This window comes from Gorilla gorilla, chromosome 13 (assembly GCF_029281585.2).
Source record: "Gorilla gorilla gorilla isolate KB3781 chromosome 13, NHGRI_mGorGor1-v2.1_pri, whole genome shotgun sequence".
NCBI classification, from domain to species: Eukaryota; Metazoa; Chordata; class Mammalia; order Primates; family Hominidae; genus Gorilla; species Gorilla gorilla.
The window spans coordinates 110,407,609-110,426,828 of record NC_073237.2 but is presented as its reverse complement, the minus strand read 5'-3'; the positions used below and the strand labels follow the sequence as shown (position 1 = coordinate 110,426,828).

Here is a 19,220-nt window from a genome sequence, read left to right as displayed (position 1 = left end):
CATAGCAGGTGCTCAGTGAACGGAAGCTCGTAACAGTCATCATTGTTAATGTCTCTATTATTTGCAAAGGCTAGGGCAAGCCTGGGGGCTGGAGAAGGAACTCTGGAGACAGGATACCTGGGTTCTGGTCTTGGCTGTGCCCATAGACTTCCCTGAGGTCTCTGGCAAGTCACTTCCTCTCCTTGGGCCTCAGTTTTTTCCTGTGAGAAATGGGCCCAATCAGGCTTGACCTGCTGGCTCACAGAGCTGTGAGGTCCAGATGGCATGACTCGGCAGAAAGGCCAGGTCGCTCCCCATCCTCGCATGCCCTCTGTGGGGGACTTTTGGGGGGCGGAGCCCAACCCTGGTGCTCCAGGGCCCTATTGTGCTTGGCCAATGCCTCTTCTGAAGCAGCCACCCCGGCCTCTTGGTACTGCTGACCCCAGCCAGGCTACAGGGATCGATTGGAGCTGGCCTTGGGGCTGTAATTGGCCCCAGCTGAGCAGGGCAAACACCGAGGTCAACTACAAGCCACAGGCCCCTTCCGCAGCCTCAGTTCACAGCTGCCCTGTTGCAGGGAGGCGGTGGCCCTTCTGTTGCTAGACAGAGCCTGTGGGATATACCAAGGCAGAGGAGCCCATAGCCATGAGGAGCCTCGGGGCCCTGCTCTTGCTGCTGAGCGCCTGCCTGGCGGTGAGCGCTGGCCCTGTGCCGACGCCGCCCGACAACATCCAAGTGCAGGAAAACTTCAATATCTCTCGGGTAAGGCTGCCGCTCTCTGTGGTGGGGTGGATGTGGTGATGGGGAGTCCAGGCAGATGGGCCCTGCTGGGCAAGTGCGGTCTGTCTCGGGGTCTCAGGCTTCCACTCAGATCATCTGGGATTATGGGATCCTTTGAAGGTACAGCTCTATCCCCTGCCATTCCGTGGGCCTCTTGGCTGACATTCTATGAGTCAAACATCCTCACCTTCTGCACTGTCCTCGTGGGCTCCAAGGGGAACCCTTGTGTTAATGGGAACCTGCTCCAGAGAAGGCTTTGTCCTGCCTGCCGCTGCCCTGCAGCCCCCGTGCAGACACCTAGCTTTGCCCAGACCTCCCAGCCCTTCCTTCTCTAATGACTCCCCTCTCTCTGTGGCATCTTTCCCTTAGCTCTTCCTGCGTCCCCTGCCCACATCCTGGCCTGACTGTGGACAGACACCTGGGGTGGCACAGCGTGGGCATGTGGCCAGCAGCTTTTGGGTTGGGCATGTGGGGCTTATGGGAAGAGGTGAAGCAGGACAGAGATTGGGGTTGGGAGACATTCAGAGGCTTGGGCACAAGGAGAGGCCTGGACTGGGGCAGGACACTCTCCTGTGAGTGTGGAGTGCCAGAGCTGCCTTCCAGCCCCCACTCTGCCCTAAATCCCGGGGTGGCTTTGAGAAGACCCTTGCCCACCTGGGGCTGTCTCCATGTCTGTATGAAGGGTCTCAGAACCTTCTAGCTGTGGCGTCATGTGGGTTTTGTTTACTTTTAGGGACAAGGAAAGGTTGTGGCAGAGGGGCAATGAGGAGCAGGTCCCTGTGGCAGTCTGGGACGCAATGGGTGTGGGGCACGTTGGCCTGTTCCGCAGGAGCCTGAGGGCTCCTTCAGCTGTCCCGTGCACTTTCAGAAGGAAGAGGAAGCAGGCCTATCCTGAATGACCCCATCATGTTCATTATACTTTTGAAATAATTCCTAACATGGGGCTGTGGGCTGCCTTGCAAGGTGGGGAGCACCCCATCATTGGAGGAGTAAAAGACAGGACTCCAGCTCTTGGGGAGCAGTGGTTGATGGAGCTATGGACAGATCCCACATCTTGAGAGAGTTAGTCCTTCTGCAGGGCAGGTTGGGACCCCAGCCGCACACCTGCTTCCTGGGAAACGCCACTCTTAGGGATCCGGCCTCCCTTGAAGGTGTGTGGCCTCTGATTAGTTGTAAGACATTATCCCTTAAAAGGATAAGTCATTTTGAGGAGGAGAAGGAGGAGGAAGACGAGGAGGTGGAGGGTGGGGAGCAGATGTCAGCCAGGTCTGCTTTGAGGTCTGAGACTGATGCAGACCCCCAGAGCTCACCTGCCTCCTAGATCTATGGGAAGTGGTACAACCTGGCCATCGGTTCCACCTGCCCCTGGCTGAAGAAGATCATGGACAGGATGACAGTGAGCACGCTGGTGCTGGGAGAGGGCGCTACAGAGGCGGAGATCAGCATGACCAGCACTCGTTGGCGGTGAGCACTGGGGTGGGGCTGGAAAGCTGAGAGAGACCCAGAGACCCACAACCTTCCCAGTCCCGTCCATCCTGGGAAGTTGCAGATCTCTGCTTCCAGTCAGGACCTTCCCGCTGAACCCCAGATCCCTCTACTCTCCTCCACCAGGACGGCCCTTTTCAGGTGTCCTATCTATTCCTTGAGGGCAGTGTCCCAGCACTGTGCCTGTTCTGCAAACTGCTCCTCCCCCTTGGGCATTCCTTAGCTCAGTGTGGGTACTTCAGCACCCCAGGGACCCAACCTGGGAACTGGGCTCCTCTCTCCCCTGTCACCCATCATCAAGTCCTGCCCATTCTCCTCCTAAATCCCCCCAACCTGTTCACTTCTCCCCTCTCCACTGCCACCATCCTGGTCCAAGCCACCTCCCTTTCTTTCCTGGTTGTCTGCCACAACCTCTCTACTCTTTCCCCACCTCTGACCTCCACCCTTCCACCCCATCCCCTCTTCACCCAGTAACCAGAAAGGCCTTTTGAAAACTCACATCTGCTCGAGACGCTTTCATGACTCCCCAGTGCCCTGGGAGTAAGATTCAAACTCTTGATGTGGCTTTCCAGGACCCTCCCAGCACCCAGAACTCCCTGCCACACACTCTGCCATGTACTCTGGGTCCTACTCACGTGAACCTGCTTTCGGTTCTGGAACTTTCACGCCTCTAGGTCCTTGCACCTGATGTCCCTTTTACTGGGAGCACCTCTCCTCATTTCCCTGGGCTAATTAGTTCCTGTGGATTCTTCAGGACTCAGGTTTCATGTCACCTCCTCCAGGAAGCCCTCCCAGACACCCAGGTTCAGGTTACATGCCCTTCTTTGTGCCCGAAGAGGACCTCACACTTACCCCCATGTGGTACTTCTCACACTGATTGCATCTGCCTCTCACCTGCCTGCCTGACCCACGCAATTGCAAGCTCCAGGAACCCCAGGGGATGGGGTCTGTCTTGCGCTCTCATGTATCCCTGCCATGTAGCACAGGGTTTGCCACATAGGTGCTGCCCAATAAATATCCATTGGATAAATAGTGCTCATTGTAACAATAATAGCTAATTCATATATAGTGCTTCCTCCAAGTTCTTTACATATGTGTCAGTTGACCCTCACACTAACCATGTGAGGTAGAAACTATCATGATCCCCATTTTATAAATGAGAAAACTGGGGCAAGAGAGACACAGAACAATACATGGATGACTGTAGGAATTCATCACTCCAGCTCCTCCTGCCTCAGTATAATGTGTAGATTTGATTAAGGAAGGCGGCATTAGTGCTGGCTTTGCCAGGAGGATGGCATGGATTTGTCTCTTCTTCTTTGTCCCTCCATCATATGGAAAATGGGGGTCTCTCAGGGCTAGTGTGAGGATTAAACAAGACATTTGGAAATGTTCATTTCCGAATTAAAAAGCAAACAAAAACACACAAACAAAAAAACCCCAAAACCAAGGCATTTGGAAAGAGCCCTGCAGGAGGGTTGAGTGTCAGGACCATGATCTCTACCAGGAGTGACCTTCCTTTTGATTTGTTCATTTCTAGGAAAGGTGTCTGTGAGGAGACGTCTGGAGCTTATGAGAAAACAGATACTGATGGGAAGTTTCTCTATCACAAATCCAGTAAGTGGAGTGGAAAGAGAAACACGCATTCTCTCCTTTGCTTGAAAATACCTTGATGTCCTCAGCTCCCTCTGCCTCTGTAACCTTTCCTCCCATTTAGCTGAGATGTCATCTAGCCTTCCCCCAAACAACTCCTCCTCTTCCTCCTCCTTCTCCTCCTCTCCTCCTCCCCTTCCCTCTCTCCTTTCCTGCCCCCACCCAGTGCCCACGCCCGGAGTAGGGTGATGGTACTGATTTCACCAGTCTTCGTGTCTTCTTAGGCACCTGCTATCAGCTGATAAAAATTTACTAAGCATCTACCATGTACAGTGTGCATGATGCTAAGTGAGAGAGGGATTTGGACATTAATTTATTTGTTAGTTCAGAAAATGTTTATTGAATATGCTCTATGTGCCAAACAATTGTGTTACGGCTGAATATATGAATGTTTGGCTAGATAGATGGATGAATGAACAAATGATTGGTGACTGAATATATGTAAGGATAAATGAGTCAAAGAGTCAGTTACCTAATAGGTAAATTGATGGAGTGATAGGGGAAAGAAGGAAGGAAGGGAGAATTGATGTATGGAGAGGATAGATGGATTGAGTGATGGTGGATGAATTAATGTGAGTACATGGAGGACATAGATGGGTGGATAGGGAGAGATTGAATATGGATGAATTGATAAATGGAGATATGGAAGACATGGGTGGATAGATGGATGGATGAGGAGATGATGTGTGAGTAAACAGGTGATGGACCTCCAGCTAGAAGAGTCTACTGACCACTGATCCCTTTGGTCTGCCTGCACCTCCCATGCAGAATGGAACATAACCATGGAGTCCTATGTGGTCCACACCAACTATGATGAGTATGCCATTTTCCTGACCAAGAAATTCAGCCGCCGTCATGGACCCACCATTACTGCCAAGCTCTACGGTAAAGGCTCATTACTAGATGTGCCCATTGGAGTTAAGGGTGGGAGGACATTGATTTATGGACAGTGGAGTGGGTAAGCACAGGGAGTTTTGCTTTTTCCTTCTGACAAAACTCCAATTTGGAGAAAGGTACAATCACTGAGTCTCCCTGGAGGAGGTGAAATTCTCTCTTTTTGATCTCTAAAATTCCAGACCCAGAGAATTACAGAGCCTCCAGGCCCTTAAAAGAACCAGTGGGGGCTGGGGGCTGTGGCTCACACCTGTAATCCCAACACTTTGAGAGGCCAAGGCAGGAGGATTGCTTGAGGCCAGGAGTTTGAGACCACCTTGGGCAATATACTGAGACAGCATCTCTACAAAAAATTAAAGAATTAGCTGGGCATAGTGCATGTGTGCTTTCAGTCCCAGCTACTCAGGAAGCTTAGGCAGGAGGGTCACTTGAGCCCAGGAATATGAGGCTGCAATGAGCCATGATTGTGCCACTGTATTTCAGCCTGGGCAACAGAGCAAGACCCTGTCTCAAAAACAAAAAAAAATAGGGATCGAGACCATCCTGGCTAACATGGTGAAACCCCGTCTCTACTGAAAATACAAAACATTAGCTGGGCGTGGTAGCAGGTGCCTGCAGTCCCAGCTACTCAGGAGGCTGAGGCAGGAGAATGGCGGGAACCCAGGAGGCGGAGCTTGCAGTGAGCTGAGATCACGCCACTGCACTCCAGCCTAGGCGACAGAGTGAGACTCCGTCTCAAAAAAAAAAAAAAAAAGGGAAGAGTCCTTTGTGGGGACTCAGGAGACCTGGGTGGGAACCTGGGAGGGACCCCTCTTCCTCTTGGGAGCCTGTCTTTCCTTCAGTGTATCAAATAGATTAAACTGCATCAATAGTTTTCAAATTTTCCCTAAGTGAAAATCACTGGGCAAAATCATTTCAGGCCCTTCCACTCCAAGCACCTGGTGGTTCTAGGCGTCTCCCCTGCTTCCTCCTTGCAGGGCGGGCGCCGCAGCTGAGGGAAACTCTCCTGCAGGACTTCAGAGTGGTTGCCCAGGGTGTGGGCATCCCTGAGGACTCCATCTTCACCATGGCTGACCGAGGTACATAGCACCCCTCCACCTCAAATTCCTGTCCCCTCTTCATCCCTTGTGGGTGCCAGAGACCATCCCAGCCCCTGGGTCCTTACTATAACCCTCTGAGATAAAAAGGCGCCACAGCCTCCCCTCCATAGTGAATGAGGAAGCCAGTGGATTTGCTCCAAGTCTCACAGCTTATTCCTAGCAGAGCTTAGACTAGAACCCATTCAGTGTTCATTCTACTGCCATGTGTCTCAGGGAGGTTGTAGCCAGAATCCACAGATACCTCTTAGGAGGCAAAAGAGTTTTGGGATTAAGAAAGTGGGCTCAGGAATCAGAGTGTTACGGGATCTTTGGGGCATTGCTTTTCTGGCTGGAAACCTCTGTGGCCAGTGGTGCCTTTGCCTGAGTTTTGCTTGGGCCTGCTGGGCTTGTTCCACCCACTTGGCCTGGTAGACCGTGCTTGGCTCATGCTACTGGCCTGGATCCCACACCTCCAAGGGAGACTGCAACTCAGGCATGAAGCGGCAAGGGATGTGTGAGTGAGGGTGGGGTCCAGCCACTGCAGTCAAACATACTGGCTGCTGCCATGGGGTGGGCAGCTCCAGGTGCTGGCATGGTGCCAGCACTCTGTAAGGGTATGGCTGGACCAGGTGCACCACAAGCAGATTTCCCAGCTGGCGCCAGGGAATGGAGTGGTGCTTGGAAGCTCGGAGATGCCAAGAACTGCAGGGCCCCAAAGAGGGAGTTACAGTCCTGGCTGGTGGAGCTCCTAGGTCTGGGCTCCCCAAAGGGCTGCAGCTTTTCTCTCCTTCTCTTCACCTGCAATGTGGTGAGCAAAGGGCATGTTTCAGCCCTGTTTGTGTTACAGTTAGCCTTGCCATTTTGTGGGTCCCAAGTTCTTGTCCTGTGACCAGAAAGAATGAGGTACACAGACAAATGTAGGGTGAGCGAGATGAAGGGGAGCTTTACTGAGCAATAGAACAGCTTGGAGGGGACCTGCAGTGGGCAGCTCCTTTCTGCAGCCAGGGTGTTCTGATGAGTGTTCAGCTGGAATGGGAAGCTCCTTTCTGCAGGCAGGTCATCTGCTGAGGCTGCAGCTCTCAGCAGAGAGGAGGCCCTAGAGTGTGTGTCTCCTCTCTGCAGGCAAGTCATCCCATTGTCTCCCCTTGTCTCTCTGTCCTCTGTTTGAATCTGGCTGAGTCTGGGGTTTTTATGGGTGCTCTGTACGCAAGTTTGTACTGACTGGCCCATGGGCGGCCATGGGTAGGCCCAGGGAAAAGCACCCCAAGTTCCCCATCTGGTTCACAGGACTGGTGGCCCAGGCCCCAGGCTTCAGGCCCTCCCCAGCTTGAAAGTGGGGCTTCACTGGGGACCAGCCTCCTTCCACGCAGGAGCCTGTCAGCCTCCTGCTGCTATTCATGGCACCCAGGTGTTCATGCCAAGGGGCGCCTGCAGGCCAGTGCCAGGCTGCCATCAGCCCCCACTCGGCCTCCCTCCCACGCTTGTTGGCACCCAAAGTCTGGAGGGGGCTGAGGCAGCTGGGAGCTGGCATGTCAGCACTACCCTGAGCATGTGCACACCTGTCCAGGCTGCAACACCACCCTGGCTCAGCCCTGATCTTGCTCCAAAATAAAGCAGGCACCAACAGCAGAGAGAAGCCAGGCAGTGGGAGCAGGCATCCTAGAGTCTGTGGTGGGCAGGGGACCTTCCTGGGCCCTGAAAGTGCAGAAATGCCTGGGTCCACAGCCGCAGCAGGGCAGCTGCTGCTGCACCTGGGGAGCTCCTGCCCCACCAACTCAGAAGGGGCAGGGCTCCCACTTGTGCCCAGCTCCCACCAGCTCAATGGGGTGTGCAGCCCCAGCCACACCCCTTTGCAGCCTGAGGCAGGGGCTGTGGGCCCTTGCTGGGCCCAGGCTGGTGTCTGGGGCTGGGGTGACATTGTGGCAAGCTCCCTCCATGGCCCCAGCACTCAGGGGTGGCCTGAGGCTCCCCTTGCCTGGCTCACAGCCCTGCCCAAGGGGTGCTTCCAGGAGTGGATTGCAGGCCCCAGGCCCAGCCATCCAGAGTATCAGGCTTGACAGTCACCCCAATGTGGGGTGGACCCTGGGGACATGGCCCCTGGTGGCTTCACACACAGCTTCCTCCCAAGGCACAGGAACCTGGTGCCCTCAGTGGGGTGGGCCTGGTGGCCATGCCACTGGCTGGGTCCCTGAAGTGGACGCCACTCCCATTTCCCGCCCCAGGGTCCCAAAGCATCGCCCCAGCTCCACGCCCCAGGCCCAGCCCCACGCTCTGTGTGCAAGTGCAGCACTACCCTGGGCCCAGCTCTGCCTCAGGGGCCCTCTCTGCCCAACTGTATTGCTCCCCTGCTGGCAGGTGACTCAGCCCAGCCCCATCGTGACGGCCCCCAGGGTGGCAGGCTCCAGGGGCTCCCAGAGGTGGGCTCCGGGGGCTGTCAGCCTCCTCCCCACGACCTCTCCGCAGTGATGGTGGGCGAGAATGGCGAGGTGGAGCCAGAGTGTGGAGCAAGAGAGGCTCTGGGCCTGGGAGTGGGGTCTACCTGGCTGCATGAGGATGGGGGTGGCAAAGCTGCCTGCCTCAGGGGTGGGAGCCACAGGGGTCCCAGCTCCACCACTGCCACTTCCGCAGTCACTGCTACCACCAGTGCTCGTGCCTCCCCACTGCAGCCAGTGTGATGGCAGCGGCCACTCCGGATGGCCCACTGCTGCCATCAAGAGCACCTGGGTTCGAACTTAGTTAGCTGTGTAGCCTCTGCCTAGTCAACCTCTCAGAGCCTCATTTCCCTCATCTGTAAATTGGGCATAATAACACCTTCCTTAGAAGTTGCTGTAAAAGGCAATGCAATAAAACCATTAAGTACAATAGCACTGTGCTCATAAATGCTCAGTCAGTGTGAGCTATTGCTATTCTTTCCATGATGCTGATAAAATGATGCTAGTGGGGTGGGGTGGAGTGGACAGATGGTAATGATGGTGCAGCCACCAGTCTCTTGCTTTTCCAGTGAATGGCCTTGAGCAAGCCACACAGGCAGGACCATTCATGAAGTGGACTAAGGCACGACAAGTTCCCAGCACGATGCTCACCAAAGATACAAATCCGGGTCTAGGATGGCCCCTGGGCCTGGTCCTCTTATTCACTCCTCTCTCCTGCTCTGTGACCTAGGTGAATGTGTCCCTGGGGAGCAGGAACCAGAGCCCATCTTAATCCCGGTGAGTGCCTCATCCCCCGACCCCATCCCACCCCATCCCACCCCACTCTGCCCCAGGCACGCTGCACACTTGATCCTGCTGCGGGGGGAGGCAGAGTCATGGGGAGGGGGTGAGATAAGGCAGCGATGGGCATGAGTGTTGAAGTCAGACTCACTGGGGCTCCATCTTGATTCTGCCACCTGGACTAGTTGCCAATCCATCTGGACCTCACTTGTCTCATCTTCAAAACAGGATAATTACAATTACCTTCTGGGCTTGTGGCAGAATTTAATGACATATAGAAAAGTTCTTAGCACAGTGCCTAAAAGCATCTAAAAGAAGTAAAACACTCAATAATGAAATAACAATCCTCAATAATGAAATAATGATATTCAGCATGAAAAGAAATCAAATGATTTCCCTAAAAATCAGCAAACCTGAGAACAAGCAGCTTCTCAAGCCTTCTTTTTTCCTATGTTGCCTTCTGATTTTGGGGGCTTTCCTATGCTTCCCTTTTATTTTCTTGCATTTTGCCATATCAGTTACACTTTCTTCATTCTCCTGTTTCTGATTATTTGGAAAATTATATATCCTATTCTACTAATGTATGTATGTATGTATGTACATGGGTATATATCTGTGTGTGTATATATATATGTGTGTATATATATAAATATATATGATATTTATTTGGAAAAATATTCTTGAAAATTGCAAAACTATAAACCCCCCACAAAAGACAAAATGTCCTTGTTCCTATGTAGAATTAACAGTTAACACATTAGATATTTGCTCCTATATTTTAAAAGAAAATGACCATTGATCTTACAAAACTAATAAATGGTCATTATAAAGAATTAGAGGAACACAGAAAAGTATAAAGGTAAGTAAAGGTTTTGTTGTTTTTTTTTTAAATCTCACCACCTCAAAACTATCAGCAGTCACACAGTTTCTGGAATCTTGCCACACATATGGATAAAAGGACTTATAGAAAAAAGGACAAATGGATGATCAAATTTAGATATACTGTTATTAAATGGGATTATATTGCAAGTGCTATTTCTAATTTTTAAAAGCATTAATTGTGGTTTTACTTGAATTTTTTTTTTAAATTGAGACAGAGTCCCACTCTGTCACCCAGGCTGGAGTGCAGTCGCATGATCTTGGCTCACTTCAACCTCCACCTCCCGGGTTCAAGTGATTCTCTTGCCTCAGCCTCCTGAGTAGCTGGGATTACAGGTGCCCACTACCACGCTTGGCTAATTTTTGTATTTTTTTTTTCAGTAGAGACAGAGTTTTGCCATGTTGGCCAGGCTGGTCTTGAACTCCTGACCTCAGGAGATCTACCTGCTTTGGTCTCCCAAAGTGCTGGGATTACAGGCGTGAGTCACTGTGCCTGGACTTTTGTTTTTTTTTTTGTTTAAAGAAACTGAAGTGGACTTCTTGATCTTCAAATGAATATTTAGTCACAAGAGGATTTATGTCCTAAAGATTCTTCTAAAGTCAAGGTTGTGAAAAGACATTTAAGAGGCTGCCACCACTGTATATTTTTAAAGAGTATATTTATTATCTCCGTGACTTGAAAGACAGACAGGAGCACTCTCTTTGAGAGTGAAACTCTGTGGCAACTCTTTGAAAATTTCTTTTGTCTTTTAAATTGTCTAGATCGATACCATTCCCGTCTTCTCTGTCTCCATAATCTCATCTTTTAGGAGTAGTTCTATATTTTAGTGGATTCTGTTCTTACCTGTAGTGAATATAACCCCAGCTTCTCCATTCCTGAGTTATTTATTTCTATTATTCTCTTAATTAGTGCCATTTCTTTGCCAGGTGGTGTTTTTGAGGAGGGTTCATGGGTGTTTCAGTCCATGAATTCTCCCATGTTTGAGAAGGTCAGTCAGTTTCCTTCATATTTGATGCCATTTTGCTTGGGTGCAACAGTCTTGGGTCGCTTGTTCCTTCCCTTAGAACTTTCTATATGTTACTCCATTGTTCTCAAGCACCGATTATTGCTATGAAAAAGCCCGAGACCCGTGTGATATTTCTTCTCTTTGTAGGCAATTTATTTCTTCTGTTCAGATGCCTGGGAAAACTTTATCATTAAAATCCAACATCTTAACAAAACCTGTCTTGATGTTGAAAATTCTATTTAAAAATTTATTGGGGGTTGGGTGCAGTGGCTCATTCCTGTAATCTCAGCACTTTGGGAAGCTGAGGCAGGAAGATCACTTGAGGCCAGGAGTTTGAGACCAGTCCGGGCCACATAGCGAGATTCCATCTCTACAAAAAGTGTGTTTGTTTGTTTGTTTGTTTGTTTGTTTTTTAAATTAGCCAGCTCAGTGGGTGGCACTTGTAGTCCCAGCAAATCGGGAGGCTGAGGAGGAAGTATTGCTTGAGCCCAGGAGTTCTAGGTTACAGTGAGCCATGAGTTCTAGGTTACAGTGAGCCCAGGAGTTCTAGGATACAGTGAGCACTCTAGCCTGGGCAACAGCGAGACCTTGTCTCTATTTAAAATATACATCCTGAGCCAGGCATGGTGGCTCACACCTGTAATCCCAGCACTTTGGGAGGTGAGGCGGGCAGATCAAGAGGTCAGGAGATCGAGACCATCCTGGCCAACATGGTGAAACCCCATCTCTCCTAAAAATGCAAAAATTAGCTGGGTGTGGTGGCTGAGGCCTGTAGTCCCAGCTACTTGGAAGGCTGAGGCAGTAGAATCGCCTGAACCTGGGAGGCAGAGGTTGCAGTGAGCCGTGATCGCACCATTGCACTCCAGCCTGGGTGACAGGGCAAGACTCTGTCTCAAAATAATAATAATAATAATAATAATAATAATAATAATAATACATCCTGGAATTCAATGTTCTCTTTTCATATACAGATTACATTTCTTCTGTGTTTGAGGGAAATCTCTCTTGATATCATTGAGTTTATCTTCCTTCCTTTTGTTGGGTTTTGCTACCTCGGGAACACTTGTTCTCTCATCCAGGAGCATCTTTGCCTTCCACATCTATTAGTTTCTCCTCAGTCACTTTCATCTCTTTGTCGTTTCCATCTGCATTCACTGGGATTATCACTAGTCTCTCTCCTATGACATTCATTGCATTTTTAGCAGTCATTCCTTTGTGCAGACCGTCATTTCATTCTGTTCCTTGCTATTTCTATTTCTAATTTATTTGCTGGTTCTGAATTATGTTGTTTTGGTTCTCAATTTGTTTCTGTAGGCTTGGATTTTCTCTTTTCATCTTATTCTGTTGTTTTTGCTCATGCGTATAATCCCAGCACTCTGTGGGGCTGAGGCAGTAAGACTGCTTGAGGCCAGGAGTTCAAGACCAGCCTGGGCAACATAGCAAGACCCCATCTCGACACACACACACACACACACACACACACACACACACACACACGTGCACATAAATGCATGTTCTTATTAAGTGATTCTATAGCTTGAAGGCATTGAGGAATTTCCTTCTGTTTCTTGAGTTCTGTTTTCTTCTGGTATCACAGGTTGGGTTCCCCAGGACCAACACCTGTAGGGGAGAAGACATGAAGGCAGGATAGGGCAGAGGAAGCAGTCCAGCTGCGATGCAGTTACAATGCCTCAGCCAACACTACAGGGACCTCTGACATTTCAGAGACGTCCCAAGATGCTGCAAAGGGGCTGAACCCTAATACCCCTGTGTTGATCAGTCTGGGAGGTGCGCATGACCTTGGGTAAGATGGCTCCTTTAGCTGCCTCAGTCCCCAAAAGGGGCTGACCCCTGGGGGCTGTCTGATAGTAGCACTGCCAGCGACTGAGAAAGTACATCCATTGCTGAGGGAAATCCAGGTAGTTTATTAAGGTGTCCACCACAGCCGGGCTCTTTCTCTTATTCAGGTTATTTATTTTTTTATTCACTTCTGAGGTGGGTTTGGGTAGTTTCTGTACCATTTATCTTCATCTTGCTTCTTCTTAGTCAGCTTTATCCAGACTTTCTGTTTGTTCTGGTACAATGGGAGGTGTCATTTACTCCTTGGTCCTCTTCCCATCAAATTTGAGCCCAATCCCACCTCCCCCTAGCCCCATCCTACTTTAGTGTAAGATCTGGGTGTTTTATGTTCATCAACTTTTGTAAAGTCCAAGGGAATGGTGAGGGTGGGGGGTGGGGGTGGGGTAATGAACTGCCCCGAGGTGCACGTGCGGGTCTGAATACCGTCTGTGTGTTTCCTGGGGCTGCCGTAACAGAGAACCACAAACTGGGGATTTAAACAACACAGATTTGCTGTCTCACAGTTCTGGAAGCCACAAGTCCAAGATCAAGTTGCTGGTAGGGTTGGTTCCTTCTGAGGGCTTCGAGAAAGAATCTGTGCCGTGTCTCTCCCATGGCCTCTGGTGGTTTGCTGGCAGTCTCTGGTGTTCCTTGGCTTGTTGAAAGCATCATCCCAATTCCCACCTTTATCTTCACAGGGAGTTCTCTATGTGTGCGAATCACCCGTTTATAAGGACACCACTCATATTGGATTAGGGACCACCCTAATAACCTCATCTTAATTAATTGCATCTGAACAATCTGATTTCCAAATAAGGTCACATTCTGAGGTTCTGGGGGGTTAGGACCCCAGTATATGAATTTTGGGGGTCACAGTTCAATCCATAACATCCTTCCTCTGCTTCTGTTTGGAAGGACTGCTGAATGTTCTGGATGGGGCTCATTATCCCTAGGTGGGCTGGTGTGATATAATTCATCCTACGACAACATGTCCTGGAGCACTCAATTATATAGCCCTGGAACTTTTACTACCATTCCTCCCATTCTGTGAACTCCATTTTTGCTTTTTACTCCTTTCTCTCCAAAAGGCGTGTTCACTACTCCTCTGTCAGGAAAGGAAAGGGATGGGGTGCCCCTCAGTTTTCTCCTTCTGGATTTAGAAGTATTAGGAAGAATAATAAATCTGATGACATACCAGGCCTGGAGGTTGCAGGGCACAGCTGAGCCATTCTATTCAGTTCCAAAATGTCTTGTGTTTTTTTCCTTGGTTGCCAGTTTTAAAGTTTTTGGCTTTAAGTTGGGATCCTTTCCTTGTTTGAGTGACACTGATGACAATTTGGGGGCTGGGGCTATGCTTTTAAACTCTTTTTTTTTTTTTTTTTTGCTAAATGTTAGGTATTGGGGGGAGAACTCTAGAGGAGAGTTTCAATCTGCTCTTTTAATCCAGATGTCAACTAAATCTGTATTTCTTTATCAATGTCAAGAATAAAACCAAAGCTAATGACTCCCCTTGCAAAAGAGTGAAATATAGCACACTTCTATTTCCCCTGTTTCTCACCATGTTCATCCTTTCAGATTTTTCCCCATACCTGTTTTTGTGGATATGATCTGAAATTGTTTACATTTTTTACCTTAATTTTTTTTAGAATTGTTTCTAAATATTTCCAGTAAATCACATAACCATGTTAGCAATTATTTATTGTAAAACTCTATATTTTATTGGCTTTATACCTTATCATTATTTCTTTGACATTACATCTTTAATTTCTGGCATTTAGATTCCCTTCTTAATTGGTGGGACTATTTCTACAAGTAATTTTTTCAGGAAAGATACATGGGTGGCAAATGTCTGAATCCTTGCAAGGCTGATTCTGTGGTTATATCATACGGCCAGTGGTTTGGATGAGTGAAGGATCCCTGGGTTACAACCTTTTCCCTCTTAAAACCTTCAGATATTGCTCTGGGGCTTCTGTTGTTAAATGCTGTCACTTACTCTGAGGGCCACCAGGCTCTTTATTCTTTGTCCCTAGGAATGTCCAAGAAGGAACTCTTCCCTAATTTTGCCTGATTCCCTTTTTCCCTATAATTGGGCAACTCAAATCTTTCTTTAACTCAAAAAGTTTTCTTCTATTATTTCTGTATTGATTTTCTCTCCTGGAAATCCTATTATGTGGATTTATTTCCTGTAGCATGGAAACTGCACTTTATCATCTCTACGGTGTGGTTAAATTCAACATCATTTTAATGTTCAACAATTTTCTACTTTCACATATTCATTTCCATCACCGTTGGCTCCTGTTTTATGGATGTATGTCATCTTTTTTTTGTTGTTTTTTGGATGCATGTCATCTTGAATTTCAGGGAAGGTTTAAGTGTTCTTCTGTTTCTTACTGCCATCAACCTGAATCCCAGAAGATCCAGAATATCTCCCATTTAGTAAGGGTATTTCTTCAGCCCAACCCAATTCTGGCAGCTGCAGTATTTAACTTGTCCCACGATTTTTCTCCATTTCTCTATCCTCATCAAGGAAAGCCTATATGCCACCAGCTTAAGACTGGTCTGGAAGACAGTGAAAGTCCCTGACAGTTTTCACAGTGTTTTGTTGCCCCTGAAAAGGAGATGGGAAATTTTGAGATTACTGCAGCTACCTTCTCAAGTTCCTGGTCTCACCTGTGGGCAGGGCTGCTCATCTCTTCCATAATTGCCCTGGGATCCTGCCTCAGGGACTCTACACCCAGAGGCCCTCTTGGCAGCCTTGGCAGCCTGCCCTGCTCTGCAGTCCCCACCACCACAGCAAGAAGTTAGGATCAGTTTCAGGGTCCCTTCTTTCTCTCTGGATTTTTTTTTTTTTTTCTGCAAGCAGCTAATGATGATCTGGTCAGCCCTTCCTGTAAACCAGTTGCACCTGTGCTCTGTTGTACAACAATGCCTTCACATCTTTAGTGTGAGGGTGCTGCTCTCCCCTGGTTTCCAACTCTGGGAGGTACCCTTTTTTCATTACTATATTCCTTTAGGCACTTCAACCGGAAGTTGGATATGGGGCTATTGTCATACCTCATGGTTTTAAATTTCATTTCAGACCAGAAATCTGTCCTCTGATGCCTGTTTAGGAATTCAGGTTGACACTTTTGGGAAAACAGTCCTTTAACCAGTCTAAGAGCTGTGTTCCTACCTACACCCTGATTCCCAAAGCAAGTTGTTCATTTATATATTCCAGGTGTACAGGAAAGCAATAGCGGCAAGGAGTCTGCAACTGCTTCTTCTTCTCTTTCTCTCCCCCGCAGAGAGTCCGGAGGGCTGTGCTACCCCAAGAAGAGGAAGGATCAGGGGGTGGGCAACTGGTAACTGAAGTCACCAAGAAAGAAGGTAATGAACACCTGCCTTTTCACCCCCTCTGCCATACTCCAGAAAGGAAGGGCCCACAGTTGGCTCACCCTGGCTACTCTTATCAGTGCAGTCTCTTTATCTGTTAGAGACTCAAGGGCTGGACTGAGAAAAGGCAAATCAAGTACTCTGCACTCTGCCAGGGGTTGTGGGGGCAGAGAGAGGAGCATGAGGCATCGTCCTGGGCTTGAGAACTGTCAACTCCATGATGAGAAGCTGGTTCTTGCCCTGTCCGTATGACTGTGTGGCCTCCTAGCCTTGGTTTCCTCATCCATATTATGGGATAATAGCCTGTGGGGCTAAACATCAGGGCTCTTGTAGGAGGAAGTCGGGGAGGGACATGTGAACGCTTTGTGTAGTTGACAGTGTCCATGACATAACAACTTCCTCTCCAACTCGATCAGCAAACACTGAACCCTGCTCCGCCCCAGGCCCTGTGCTGAGCACTAGGGTCACACAGACCACTTGTGTCATTTTGGAACTTCTGGTCTAGTGGGGAAGGCATCCAAGGGAGCAGGTGGTGGGCCCAAAAGGAAGGGTCAGCTAAAGGGCGGGGGAAGCTGAGAGGTTGGAGGGATGAGGGGATCAGGAGGACTTCATGGATAAAGGGGAATTCACACTGTGTCCAGGCATCCAGGTAAAGTTTTATGGAGGGTGGCATTCCAGGGAGCAAGGAACAATGGGAGCAAAGGCAGGGTGGGTGGGACTTGGTGAAAAGGTCAGGCTGGCCAGTGTGGGTGCTGGTACATATGTCATCAACTACTATTATAGAGTTTTGGGGCAGGCAAGACCAATACAGGGGGACAGTGGGCCTGTGGTTCACTGGTAACTCCCCATGACATGGAGTGGAATGGGCATTGGTTTTGGAGACAGGGTTTTGAATCTTAGCTCTATGTGACCCCGGCCAAGTTACTTCACCTCTCTGAGAGTCAGTTTGCTTATCTAAAAAGAATTGATAATCCTTTTAGTGAAAATTAAATGAGATGGCGCATATCAAGTGCCCAGCCTGATAATGGATACACAAGTCAACACTTGGTCAGTGCTGCTGGTCTGCCCCTCCCTAGATTCCTGCCAGCTGGGCTACTCGGCCGGTCCCTGCATGGGAATGACCAGCAGGTATTTCTATAATGGTACATCCATGGCCTGTGAGACTTTCCAGTATGGCGGCTGCATGGGCAACGGTAACAACTTCATCACAGAAAAGGAGTGTCTGCAGACCTGCCGAACTGTGGGTGAGTGCGGGCCCCCACCCCTGTGCACTCTGCACCCTCAAGACCCTGTCCCTCCAGTAAACCACCTGTGAATTGAAAAGGTAGCTAACAGAGGGCATTCCAGTGGTAGAACTCCAGGCGGTTTCCTGAAATCTTAGGAATTCCACCTTTGGATGTGGAGGACCTTGGGAAAATCATTTTCTTCCTGTGGGCCTGTTTCCCCATCTGTCAAAGAGGGATGAGGTGTTCTAGATGAGCAGGGCCCTCTGGCTCAGCAGTCTCATGTATGTCTGATCAGCAGTCACAAGGGTTTCTCAAGTTCCATGCCTCTCTCCACTCCACAGCGGCCTGCAATCTCCCCATAGTCCGGGGCCCCTGCGGAGCCTTCATGCAGCTCTGGGCATTTGATGCTGTCAAGGGGAAGTGCGTCCTCTTCCCCTACGGGGGCTGCCAGGGCAACGGGAACAAGTTCTACTCAGAGAAGGAGTGCAGAGAGTACTGCGGTGTCCCTGGTGATGGTAGGCAGCCCTGCAGGGTGCCGGGCTGGGCTGAGGGGCTGTTGGAGTCGAGGTGGGGGAGCCCTGGGAGGAGTAGGGGTCTGGAGAGCTGAGTTCTGGACTCTGTACCTGGTAAGCAGCCCATCTACTCTCTGAAATGGGGCTGAGCCTGGGGCCTTACCCCAGCTGGAATTGGGCCTTGGGGAGTTATTAGCCAGGCACTGGCAGAGGGTACGCAGGGCTGAGGAGTGGGGCAGAACTGGGTTCTAATTTTGCACCTGCAACGTTGAGCAAGTGCCAATCTGAGTGTCAGTATTCTCTTGTAAAATGGGACAAAGCACCTGCCTCCCAGCCTTCCAGTACCTGACGCGGAGTTAGTACTCAGCTAACAGCAAGTGCTCCTAATAATAACGACAACGATACAATGGTAACAGTAATGGCATTCCAGGGAACAGCAACCATTGAAGATGTCTGTGCCTTGATTTTCCCACTGGAAAATGGCACCTGCGGTAAACCAGAAGAGGAAAAAAAAATCTGATCATTTCATGGAATACCCTTTGGAGATAAATGATTCAGCAAGCAGAGGTTTCTGGCCCCAGGCGACAGCTGCCTTCCCTTCCCTGAGTGTCCCTGCCCACGGACCCCTCCCTGAGTCTCTCTGTGTCCACAGGTGATGAAGAGCTGCTGCGCTTCTCCAACTGACAGACAACTGGCCGGTCTGCAAGTCAGAGGATGGCCACTGTCTGTCCCGGGGTCCTGTGGCAGGCAGCGCCAAGCAACCTGGGTCCAAATAAAAACTAAATTGTAAACTCCTGAAATTCTGTGTCCTCATTGTTCATTGGCATCACAAGTGTAACAGGGTAGCGGAGGGGAGAAAAAGCCAGGGTGGGGCCATATGCAACCCCAGCTTTCCCCGGAAGTGAAAACTGCGTTGGAAACAGAACTATCTTCAGTACATGACGTTGGCTATGCAAATTTTGAAACAAATCAAAGTCCTATTTACAATAGTGTAAAATGGGATTATTTTGTTTTGTTGTAATAAGGCTAGGAAAGAAAGGAGGAAGACGCTCTGGGGACTTGTCTCTGGGAGAGGTTTGATGGGTCATCAGTGACCCAGGCTCAGAAGAAATAATTAATTGTGCCCTGCTGTGCCCAAGGAGCTCAGGGCAGACAGCCCACAAATGCCTGAAATAATTCCCCTGTCCTTTGCTGTACAAAACACCTCCCCAGGGTTTTACTTCAGCTGCAGCCATATCCCCAGAACCAGCTGACCGGAGCTGGAAAGCCTCAGCTGTTTCTCTGCATGGTCCTGGGGAGCCCA

The 19,220-nt window shown here is 49.5% G+C and overlaps 1 protein-coding gene across 1 annotated transcript; it reads left to right on the top strand.

The window, feature by feature from the left end:
* The first annotated feature begins 364 nt into the window (after nt 1-364).
* On the top strand, nt 365-18,717 carry AMBP (alpha-1-microglobulin/bikunin precursor). The gene is made up of 10 exons (XM_004048493.5): nt 365-741; nt 2,081-2,223; nt 3,785-3,861; nt 4,666-4,782; nt 5,769-5,870; nt 9,033-9,079; nt 16,092-16,173; nt 17,256-17,423; nt 17,747-17,920; nt 18,570-18,717. Exons 1-10 carry the CDS (start codon nt 625-627, stop codon nt 18,599-18,601), a joined length of 1,059 nt encoding a protein of 352 aa, XP_004048541.3. The 5' UTR covers nt 365-624; the 3' UTR covers nt 18,602-18,717.
* Nucleotides 18,718-19,220: the final 503 nt, after the last annotated feature.

Bases quoted from the DNA above. Each gene is read 5' to 3' on its own strand.
- AMBP (XM_004048493.5), top strand. From the start codon at position 625: ATGAGGAGCCTCGGGGCCCTGCTCTTGCTGCTGAGCGCCTGCCTGGCG. The intron at 3,862-4,665 runs GTAAGTGGAGTG...CCTCCCATGCAG, and splicing joins GTTTCTCTATCACAAATCCA to AATGGAACATAACCATGGAG. The intron at 17,921-18,569 runs GTAGGCAGCCCT...CTGTGTCCACAG, and splicing joins CTGCGGTGTCCCTGGTGATG to GTGATGAAGAGCTGCTGCGC.